Source organism: Acanthopagrus latus, chromosome 11 (genome assembly GCF_904848185.1).
Source record: "Acanthopagrus latus isolate v.2019 chromosome 11, fAcaLat1.1, whole genome shotgun sequence".
NCBI lineage: Eukaryota > Metazoa > Chordata > Actinopteri > Spariformes > Sparidae > Acanthopagrus > Acanthopagrus latus.
The window spans coordinates 7,399,662-7,411,674 of record NC_051049.1 but is presented as its reverse complement, the minus strand read 5'-3'; the positions used below and the strand labels follow the sequence as shown (position 1 = coordinate 7,411,674).

The following is a 12,013-nucleotide window of genomic DNA, read 5'->3' as shown; positions in this document are numbered from 1 at the left end:
AAATGTTCTTTTTGTTGTCTTTTTTTTTCAAATAATGGCCTAAATGATTAAAAGTAAGAAAGAGCCAAGCAATAAAAGTGACTTCTGAAAAGAGATTTAAACGGGGATACTGAGCTTTGCGTGCCTCACATTCTCAGGCAGGGAGTCCCGCAGCTTGGGGGCCCTGACAGGAGCCAGACTGTTCACGGCCAGAAAAACAGGCAGTTAAATCCTCATGAAATGGATCCCAGCGCTCACAGGTGACCAGTGCGGAGCAGCAGCGAGGACTGGAACGGGGCAAAGATGACCCTCTAACTCACAAAACCCCCGGCGCTAAGAAAGAAATTCCCAGCTAGTTGGGTCAAACGGTTATTGCTCTAAGAAGGAGCGGTACAGTTAAAGCTGCATTACGTAACCTTTCACCAGAAAATAGCAGCTTCATCATCGTGTTGATGGTGCAGAGTCTTGTAACAGGGTGAATGGTGTCTCTGTCTCAGCCTCTTCACGCTTGTTTCTGCACTATGTAGCTTCAGTGAGAGGGTAGGATCACAGCGTTACTGCAGCATGGGTTACAAAGTTGTATCTACGACAGCGGTGTTGCACAAATTAGCCAATTTCTACATAATGTTGCTTTTAGGGTCAACAAGATCGCAAAGAGCTACTTCAGCGATTTGGTTTTTTCGCCTTCATACATTTCTGGCGACCTGTGAAAGAACGATAGAAATGAATTATTAAGATGTGCAGACTACTGCACTATCCCTTGTTTTTCCAACTGCACTGACCGGGTCATTACCAGTTCACACTGTCACACAGGTTTTCTGTCAAACATACGAAGTCTCGAGCGTAGCTTATTGTCACAGACCTCGGGCGGCATGAGATCCAACCAAGATGTCGCCAAATATTTACCGAGTAGTACAACTAGACCATGTTCACAATATCCTGTCATGATCAGGTTGGGAAGCTCAAATGCTGCTCCAGCAGTGAATAAAGTAAGAGAATCAAATTAGAGTCACATATAACCACTTCCAGCTTGTTTAGCTACTAATCTGGTGGGACGTTCGGCCATATTTCAAGATAAAACAGCACATCTTATAAATCAATAGCTGACAGATTTGGTTGTCCCCGAATTGGACAGTGCCGTCTCCATGGGGCACGGCCTTGACACAATGAGTAAACTGACCGTCATGTATTAAATTTATGAAACGCCCCTTTAAAAGCCATCAAATGTAACATGCAGCCTGCTTCTTTGGTCTGATTCAAAACAGGCTCAGTAAGAATGCACATATTATATTTGTCATTTCTGCAGTTTGCATAATTCAATATGATCTTGTGATGTTGGCAGGCTACAAACAGACAGACACATTGAAAACATGCAAATGACTCTGGCTGCGGGTGTGGTCCAAACCAACCCAAAACAGCCCGTGTGATTAATGTGATGTTTGGCCTACTTGTTCAACAAGAGACAACAAACGGTTCTCCTGTGCCATTTTTTACCTGGGGCCATTAATGTCATGGCCGGCTTGTTTAAACAAACAAAATTTGATACGCAGGTAATCAATCATATCCAACAAATGTGGCTGAAACAACATGCGGTGGGTGATGCATGTGTCACTCAGCTAAACTTGCTGTCTAGACTCTTCCTGGATTGATGAACTGCTCGTATCCGTTGGTGTGTTCGGTTATGAGTGAGTTTGCAACAACAAGTTCCCGTTCTATGCGTCGAGATGCCTTCATAATCCCACAGTTTCTGGCCCTCGAGCAGTACATTTGTGAAACACATGCTTGTTGTAAAAATATCTTAACACCATTCAGTTCTGAATCATAAACTCAGCGCTGAATAGATTTCTTTCTGTCATTTAATATCTTCCAGGATGGTTTCTCATAACCACCGACCACTCTTACGGGCTCTAATGGCTCACACGCTGAAACCAAATCTCTAATTTAACTTCCTCGAAGCATTACCTCCTGTAAAAGACACATCAATTATCACACATTGATTTTTCCATTCCATTCTTCTGTCTGATCACCACGTGAAAATAGAATTGTTGGCATTGAAAGCATTTTGTTACAGTTTTTTTTTAAAGTTTTTTTTTGTTTTTTGTTTTTTTTCAAATGACTTTTTTAAATCAGCTCAATTTCAGCACGGTTACTGACTGGAAAATTACATTTTATAATTCCCAAGTTGCTCTGAATGGTTTACCACAAACATTAAACGTGAACAGTGAAGTGCTGGGGGGAGAAAATATAATCATGACGAAACAAACTAAATAAACAAAACTGTTTTCATTTTCATGAACTGAATAAACTGAATGAACAAACGGACTTTGAGCTTCACACTATCTTAATTTGTTTGTATGTGGCGGACCCTGCCACCTTTCCAGCTTCGAACTGTGTTCTGGGGACCTTAATTACATCTAAATCTCAAAAACAACCCAGTGCCTCTTTAATGAAGACGGAGCAGCTTCCTGCAGCCCAAAGAACTGAGATTAATGGCTGATGTTGAAGCAATGTGAGGCTCGGAGTTAGTGAATATGTGAACGCAAGCAAAGAAGAAGGATTTGAATATATCTGTAATGGTACACTGATCATAAACATACATTTCTTTTCACCCTGTCCAAGTTCATCAACAGAAGGACATACGTGCAGTCCACTATCACATAAATACGAGAGAGTCTCGACATGCTGTAAATAATATATACACACACCAAAGCTACCTGTTGTTTATTTCCTCTACAGCTGGAGCGCCTTCTCAGCCGGCAAAATACACGATAGCCAAGTTACAGTGCTTTGTCGATGCTGCGCTCAGATAACAGGAGGCGCGGACCGAACCTCCGAAACAAAGCTGATACTGTGTATCTGTCCAAAAACACTTCCTCTGATAGGTTTACAGGAAAAACAGTTAGGGGGGCGGCACGGGGAACCCAGAAGAGGGAAGTAGGAACATGATTCCTGTCAACTTGCTAAATAATGTTTGTCTAAGTCTGTTCCTGCCCACTCATGGGCAACAGACTCCCAAATGCACAGTGAGCATGAGTCGCTGTCAGTTTTGATAAAGTTGTCTCTCCAGCGTTGCTTCAGGCTCTTCAGGGGTAGTGATTTAAAGGTGCATGCAGGCCTGTGCACAACTACATAAATAAGATGTGTAGATGTACAGATGGAGGGATGGGGGAACTGAGGCATGTTAAAACTTGTGCATGGTGTTGTGGGCGAGTCTGACTCCAGGACAACTGGTTTTTATTTCTTGTCTACTAGGATAATCTTACCAAAAACAGAATTGTGTTTTTCTTTATATTGTAAACATATGACTTGCCCAGCAGTCCCACATTCGTCAACACTGATAAATAAAGTAGGTGGGCTGACAGCCACGTATAATATGATGAGACACACCTAGCTTCTTTTCAAGTATCCTGTCGTTGTGCCCCTGAGCTTTTATGTTATATGCAAGGCTCCCACACCTTCTGAATCATCCAATTCAATGACTTTTTCAAGGAATTTCCAGGCCCAGTACCCTCAAATTCAAGCGCCCAACATTGCATAGTTTGAAACATGGATGTATCAATTAAATGATGTTACAAAACTGACAAGAGGCAGGCTTTACGGAAGTTCACCGACAACGATAAAACAGAGATATGAGACTCGTGCGGACAGCAGAACAAAGACCCAAAGATTAAAATTCAGTCAGTATGTACTCACCCCTCATGCCGACGGGAAGTCAGGTGAAGTTTTGTAGCCCACAAAAACATTTCTGGTGCTCCACGCAGCTCACCCTGCTGTCTCCAGAAGCCCGAACTGATTTCAGCACAGGGCTGAGCTCGTGCACTCACTTCAGATGGGGTGCACGCTAACACTTATAGCTTAGCAGTTACAGTTACAAGACTTCAGCTAAGAAAAAAGGTGTAAATACCATCTTTCAAATCACTTTATGGTCGTGGGCTTCCACAGATTCAAATTACTCCAATCAGCTTCAGTCGTTTATGAGAACGCTGCAACACTGTTTCGCTGTGAAGCTCTAGATATTTTTTGTGGGCAAGTATAATGACTGGATTTCCATTTTTGGGTGAACTTACCCTTTATGTTTCATTCTTGCGCTATATATGAATTCAGGCACTTTCAATGGACCATGTATATCTATTTTTTATTTTACCAAAAAAGAATTCAAGCACTTGCTTGTTACCTTTTAAACTTTCAAGTCCAGTCAAGTGTTTCTGTTATTTTTCTTTCCTCCATCTTCTTGTGCTTTTCATCAACCCAGTCCCCCTTGTATTTGCACAGAAGTCTGCTTAAATCCATCTCAACCAGGGTTGATTTGTCCCAACTGTTTTCACCACAGTCAGCATCCGGAAGAAGCCAACTTAAAGACACCAGTGGATATGTAATGATCTGTTGTCTGTAATCACTGTGTTTTAGTAAAGTTTACAATCCAGCTCAAAGGTGTTGTTGTCATTTCCTGGCTGGAGCCGGACACAGAGGCTCCTCTCATCATTCCTTACTTTATTACATCTCGGTAGCTTCTGAGAGGATGCAGATGCACACTAGCCGACTATGTCTGCCATGTATTTGAAAAGGGCAAAGAATAGGGGGGAAAAGGGGGGAAGAAACCATCTAGATTCAGACCCCTGGCTAACTAAACACACACATGCCTGCAGCTTCTTCACAATTGAAGTCTTGTAAAAGTGCCCCTTTGATTCGTGCCCACCATCAGACTTCTGGTGCTTTTCTGCCCTCTTTTCTCACCCAAACCCCCAAGTGGCTACATAAATGGATGTGTGTAGTCTTTGTAAGGGTAATATTAGTTCTCATAATCTCTGTTCAAAATGAAACAGTATGAATAAGGGCTTTTCACACTGCACATGCTTAGCCAAGGGCTGTGGATAGCCCTTGGCTAACAGCTCCCTCAGCCTGGGCCTAAGCGCCGTGCATGTGAACATTGTTTTCAATTAACTTGCGGTGAAAGCCAGGACTTCGTCAACATGCCAACGGCCTGTGGATTAGAAAGTAGGGACCCTCTGATCTGTAAAGGATGAATAAAGACAGTAGTTTAGAATTAAATCCCAAAGCTAAGGTGCCAGAGAAGAGACCTGTGAAGAAACAGCAACAGGGCTACGGAAAAGTTCCTCCATAAACGATAATTCTGCTCTGAAACTGACACCTTGTCTTGGATGTTGACAGTCCTCCCTGATTGTGGGAATTTATAGAGAATTAGCTGTAGCTGGTTAACTAGTAGGCTGTTGACCTGTAGCGTCAGTAAGCCAGATTCAAGTCCAAGGTGGACGGACGTCACTGGGCTTTCCAGTAGCCCTGCCAGCTTGTCATCTGCACTTGTAGAAGACTCTGAATAGTGATTCATCACATAACACAACTGTCCTCCAAAATTAAACATATAAAATTACAATCATGAGAGACACAAACTAAACATTTACAAGCCTTGAGTGAATGAATACTGATGCAAACATAACTTTACTTTATCAGCTTTTGAAAACTACATAAGAATCATTTTGAATTGAACGAATCAAATCAGGCTGCTGAAATCCCCTCCTGTCTGTCAAGCCAAAAAAACTTGTTAAACACTGTGTTTCCGTTTCTGATCCTGATATGGTGTGAAGAAAAAAGTGCTGACAAAAGAAAAGCAGCATATCTATTGTTCACAGGATTTGGCAGGATTAGAGTTTCATTTTTACCAAAGGTCGCCACAGAGTGGCATTTAGACAATCAGCAGGGCCTTTGGGCCGACTGAAAGGTCACTTTGGGGGCACTGTGGCTGCAGAAGTGCCTGTAGTTCAACTTCAGTGCAAAAATAAAGCATGGAAGTGTCGTGTTAGGGTACAGACACATCCTGGTTGACAAAAGGACACTTCGGCATTCAGCAGTAGAGAAAAAGCCCTGACACACACAGAGACGTGAAAAACAAAGTGATGGAAGTTAAATGAATTTGTTGCACACAATGCTGATGAAATAAAGAAAGAAACTGACGTGGAGTCTGGGTGGAGTATGGTGGGAGTTTTGCCTGCGAGTACAAACAAAAGACGATATTGGCTATAAAAAAACAATATTAACGAGTTTTCCTTCAAGACCTGATGGAATCTTGGCCGCAGTTGAAACAATCAGAAAGGACTCACACCAGAAATCACTCATAGAAATGTGTTAGGAAGCATATGGGAGCAGTAACAGCTGAGACACTATAAGGTCAATAGGTTTTATGATAGTGAGCGTATGTAACTGTTTCTGAAACAGTCACAGGATAATGGTAGATGCTACAACCAGCTCAGCTGCCAGAGTAAAACGTAGCCCTTCTATGGTTCTGCATGCGTACATTAAAGTTGTGCATCACATACAGTGTTGTTCACTTTACATAGACCTCTGATGGAGTCTATTTCAACCAACACAGCCAAGTAGTTTTACAGTCATTTGTGACGTTGGGACATTTTCCAGACTGTTTATTGCGACAAAATCAGGTATTTCTAAGTCATCCAAGATCCTCTCCTAACCCTAACCAAGTGGTTTCTGACCCTAAAACTTAACCAAACATCTAAAGTAGTATCTAAAGTAAAACGTAACATTTCAAGTTCCGTGGTTTGTGACAAAGTACAGAACCAACATTGATTGATTTAACATCGAGCACTAATGATGTATTATATATTAGTGATTTTCATTTGTGAGGGAAACATTTGGTTGTAACTTTTTCCAAGAGCTACATATGGAGTCTTTAAACTCTAACTGTTCAATATGCAAAATGCACTACGAGCTTGTGGGTTAGTAAGCTCGCCAACATCACTGCATCGCTGAACTTCCAAGTTTTAATAATGTTTGCAGGGTTGATGAAAGCTGAGATAACTGGAGGGGAACTTTAGATATTAAGCCATCCTAACACATGGAAAGTAGCCTGTCTGTTGGTGGAATGAAGTTCACATTTCTGCTTTTGAACACACTTGGTGTCTCCTGCAGGATGGACTGTATTAACTTCTGTGATCGCCTGGATTAAACTAAGGCCATAATTTCTTAACCTGTGTTGACGACCCCAATTTATCAGCCTCAGCTGTTCTATGTGTTTAGCGCTAATTAGAACATTTAGCATGTTAAGAATACGTTTAGTAGCATGGCTTCAGACTTTTGTTGTTCTGCTTTCGGTAGCTGTTGACTGAAATCTTCAGAAGAAATTAGAAATTAAGTTGGATCTTTTAGTCAGAAACATCAAATCAAAGCAGCTCTCTGCATGACCATCCACTCTGCCTCGTCTCACCGCTCCTACTAAGCAGGAGACGGTTGGAGATTCATTAATTAGACAAAAGTACTTCTTTCCTGTGGTTAGACGTTGCCTTCCTGGAGACACCACACCTGACATTCTGAAAAAGATCCCCAGAGTCTTGGCTTCGCTCCGACTGCCAATCATGAAAATAAAGGTGTATGTCAGCACTAATGACACGGCTGCTCTGAAATCTGAGCCCACGAAAGCCGACTTTTTCCACCTCCTTGTCGTGCTCGGGGATATTGATGGCAGTTTTGTCAAGAACTGTGATTTGTTATTAAGGTGATCGAGTTCGTCTTGATCCACATTACCTAGAAACATACGCTGTCGGTGCATTCCATTGCCCTGGCACTCCACATTTCATCTGTCACTTCTTCTATTAAAATGTTAACTATGTTCCTCTCATCGAAACCACTTCCCCTAATTTCTCTTATTTAAAGCCCAACCCAGTTTATTTTAAGCCTGGGCCAGACCGGCCCGGAGGGGACGTGGGTCGACCTTCTTTATTTAGAATGTTCATAAATTCCATCTTTAGAAAATATCACAAGTTTTCTAATCAACACCAGCGACCCAGTACAGGAATGTGCTTTTATTATTGAATCTTCAGAACTCCTGTCGCTCGACTGCTTTGATAACATGATTTTACGTTTACGATTTCAACGTTCAAGCTTGTTGCCTCTGCCTCTCTCCTCTCGACTGATTCCACGAGGAATATTGAGGCAACTCATTTTTACAAAGTTTGTGAATGGGGCCCCTCTTTGTACGAGCTAAACGTGGGATTAATTGATTGTGGTTATGGTAAATGCTTCGCTTTCCCGTCACATCTCAGGCCCTCTGCCCCGTTTTAAATCCTGTGTTTTTCATTAGAAGTCTGGGAGGGCTTTTCTTTGTCAAGCCTTTGAAGCCTGTGTTTGTTGTGTCCCTCTGCGCAATATCTGAAAATTTATGACATGAGTTCTGACAATTACTGCCTGCCTACACTGGACTCCATCGCACCCTTCAGAATGTAAATGCCTAAACATAATGCACAGCTGTGGCTTGACGAACATATCTGATCAGTTAAATGGCAGATATCAGCTTAACCACATACATAAAACAATTCATATCAAACAGTTAAAGGGATGTTCTGGTGAAAATTTAATCCGTGGTTTAACACACCGTGACATCAAGTAAGACTCCTCCTCGAGAGATCAGTTTTTCCGACCGCTAGCTTACGTAGGTTTAGCACCCTCAGAAAAAAACTGCATGATAACAATACATTGCAGTTTATGCCTCCAGTTAGAAACTGCCATCAAAAAGCCACAAATAATGCTCAGAACAGCACCAAACTTCAGCAGCAGTACAAATAGGGTCCCAGCACATAGTTCAAGGCATCAGATATCTGCTAGCTTTGCTGGATTTCTACTGAAAAGAGAACACAGCTCACCACTCTCCTGCAGCAGCTAGCTCGTTGTGGGGAAGCCCTGACGAGTCGATCACCGAGTGCAGTAGAGTTCAGCAGCTCAAAGATGAAAATGTATGATTATTACTGCATGGAAATGCAGTCAAAATTCATATGTGTCTTGCCTACCAGTTTATAACAGTTATTATCAAGATCAGACAGGGAAAAGAACAGAATTGAGCATTTCTAACTGCACTCAGTAATTGACTCGTCAGGGCTTCCCCACAACAGGAAACTGCTGCAAGGGAGTGGTGAGTTGTAAAGGTATCTGCAAACTAGCAGATGTTTGATGCCTTGAACTATGTGCTCGGATCCTATTTGTACTGTTGCTGAAGTTTGGTGCTGTTCTGAGCATTATTTGTGGCCTTTTGATGGTGGTTTGTTGTTGAAGGCATAGACTTCAGTGTATTGTTATTGTGTGGTCTTTTGTGAGGTTGCTAAAAGTACATAAGCTAGCGGTGGGAAAACTTGATCTCTCGGGGGGGCGGGGGTTTTACTCAGTGTCACGGTGTGTTAGACCATGGATTAAACTTACGCCAGTATATCCCTTTAATATTTGATATTTTATCATTTGAACTCATTATCAAGACCAGATCTCTGTCTCTGTGTTATGTTGTTATGGGCAAGTAGAAGTCAAAATGCTTTACAAGCTCAAATTAAAACTAAAGTGCCTGACGTTAAAAAATGGAGGTGTGAGGAAAACAGTGACATATTAACACAAACTACATCAAACTAATGCAGTGATGGTGAATCATCGCTTTTATTTTGCTGTTGAGACCCTCACTGGACCCCCTGTGGTTCCCAGGACCAGGGTGTCATCAGTCCTGAATGAAAAATGAGCACTTATCACTTGTGCCGCGCTGACGCACGATTTGTCAACTTAGCACTTCCTTCAATTTTATACATATCACATGAACTCGCTGCAATCTCTTGCACATATAATGGTTTGTTTGTCATGACCCATAAACCCATCAACATGATAATAACAGACTGCAGTGAACCTCTGAGAGTCACAATAGAGGAAGTATAATAATGTCTACACCCGCCTTGTACAGCGGGGAGGCCCAGCTGTCAGTGCAGAATCACACTGTAGACATTAAGAGTCCTGTTTCCCAGAGAGGGACGGCTGTTTGTGGCAAGTCCTCAGACACGTTAACGATAGCGATACGACTGGAAATTGCAGCTTTGAGGGAAGTGACAGTTTTATGGTCACGGAATTATTTACACCACCGAGGCTCATGTGATATTTTACTCAGCAAAGTTTCCTCAGAGATGAATCAAAATAAGACAACCCCGTAATTCCTTTTGTTTTTCTTTCAAACATGCTCCAGCTGGTTTTCCCGCAGGCCTCGTCTCCTTAAACCAATATTGACATAGACAATGAACACAAAGTGTAACAACATAGGTACTGTTGCAGCCTCTGCGGAGCCACTTCATCTCCTAGTCAAAATAAATGCCGTCCTATTGTCCTGCTTTATTATATCAGTCACAGTTGATGGTGCAGTATGAGTTGTGTTGAATTCAAACTCCCAGGCGCCCAAGTTTAAAGCGCCAGTGCGAGAGCTTTGGGCCACTGGGAGACAAAGAAAAGTTTTGACCGTCAAAGACAACACAATTTCATTCTGTTTGACTCTGTTTATATGTGGAGGACCCTGCCACCTTTCTATCTGTCTTGTTACCTTATCAATATTGTAAATATGAAAACTTACCCAAAACTACATAGTGCCCCTTTAAATAAGTAGTTTTACAGGTGCTGTATTTGTATTTTTATATATATATATATATATATATATATATATATATATATATATATATATATATATATATATATATATATATATATATATATATATATATATATACGACCAGGAACTTTCAGTTTTTTGTTGATTCTAGCGGCCCATTTTTGACAAAAGTGGCATGACATCATCGCCTGCTGTTGTCAAGTGAGAGACAGAGAGGATGGATCACAATGAGTTTATGTATTTAAATATGATTTTATATGCATTATATGTCATCGGAGCGCAGCACAGGCATTAACAACGACAAAAATAATGGCAGTCTTTTCGCTGATGGTCTGGTTTGCTGATCCAGGTCATTTATAATCATCAGGTGAGTCAAGAGACTGTTTCATAAACACTTCTAAGTTCCTCTTAGTCACTTTAAAAACTATAAATTATAAAAAAATAAAAGCAAGTGTTTTGTCTGTCTCTGTTTAAGAATTCTGACTGTTGATTCCAGCTTCTAACAAGTCTTGGGAGTCAGAAGTGTAACTGTGAGTCTCTATCACGTGGTGCCTGTGTTTCACCAGCAGACAACAGTCTCAGTAGTTGCCAGTTTGTGGCTGAGTTAGCGAAACAAAATGGCAGCCACTTGAGGGGGGCAGGTGAATGGAAACAACAGCGCTGTTGTGATGTCGGTGGTTGTGGTGAGAGGAAGATGCCACACTTAGTTATCAATAACACCTTTAATAGGCGATGAGCAGATTTTGCTCTGGTTGATATGGTTAAGAAATCTGATCTGCAGTAATTATCCACAGTGGTTTTACCAGTCAGGCTGTGAATACGAGTGATTGTGTGAAAGAAGTTAACATTACATTTTTGAGTTATTAATTTCTTCCTATTAAACATTTAAAAAACAGTTTTACAGATGCTGTGGTCGGCGAAATTGTTTCAAGTTCCTCCTCAAGCTACAATCCAGACTACAGTCAACAACAGGGTAACTATTTAGGGGAGGCAATTAAAATACTGACATGGAAGAAGAAGAAGAAGAATTTCTGTGTGATTTAAATATTCTTCTTGGAATTTGTGCAATAAGAAAAGGACAATGTAATTTGTGAATCTAAAAAAACCTTCTTTGATCAGTCCAAATACATCTTTGACATCAGCAACAGAGAATTACACTTCAGATCCGTCCGAGATTTAGTCAACGCTCTGAAGTTGTATGTTCTCCTGTTCTCTCCTCATTCTGAGCAAGTCAAAATGAAACAGAACTAATAAGCCTGAGGAACATTATAAATCTTATCCACTGGCGTCTCAATAAAGCTTTGAGCGATTTCACAGGCTTCTCCGCTGTAGCCGAGCCGCTGTGATCGCTTTGGGCTTCAGCTGCCCTCTCTGTACGAAAACACAGCTCTCACCTCATTTCACTGTTGACATGGACGAACAAGATACACAAAGAAAGTCAAAACAAATCTGTTGATAGTTCAGCAGCTGTGACGGCGGAATGAGCAACATGCCTATCTCCCCCTTTCAGAGGTTCTGCTCCACGTGTGTGGCTGAATGGCGATGTTGTGATGTTCAGGTATGTTGGTGAAATCAAAGGCTCTTTTTACGACGGGAACACTGAGG

General features: G+C 41.5%; 1 protein-coding gene and 1 long non-coding RNA gene across 2 annotated transcripts in view; both read right to left on the bottom strand.

Annotated features, from left to right (window-relative positions):
* Positions 1-8,493, bottom strand: part of kita (KIT proto-oncogene, receptor tyrosine kinase a) — a 33,117-nt gene extending 24,624 nt beyond the window's left edge. Inside the window, exon 1 of the mRNA XM_037114143.1 lies at positions 7,534-8,493. Coding sequence (XP_036970038.1) covers positions 7,534-7,558 — 25 coding nt within the window. The 5' untranslated portion in view covers positions 7,559-8,493. The remainder of the gene's footprint in view (positions 1-7,533) is intronic.
* Positions 4,456-5,392, bottom strand: LOC119028310. The gene is made up of 2 exons (XR_005077663.1): positions 5,129-5,392; positions 4,456-4,990 (listed from the first exon to the last, which is right to left on the bottom strand). It is a non-coding gene; the product is annotated as an uncharacterized LOC119028310 (long non-coding RNA).
* Positions 8,494-12,013: the final 3,520 nt, after the last annotated feature.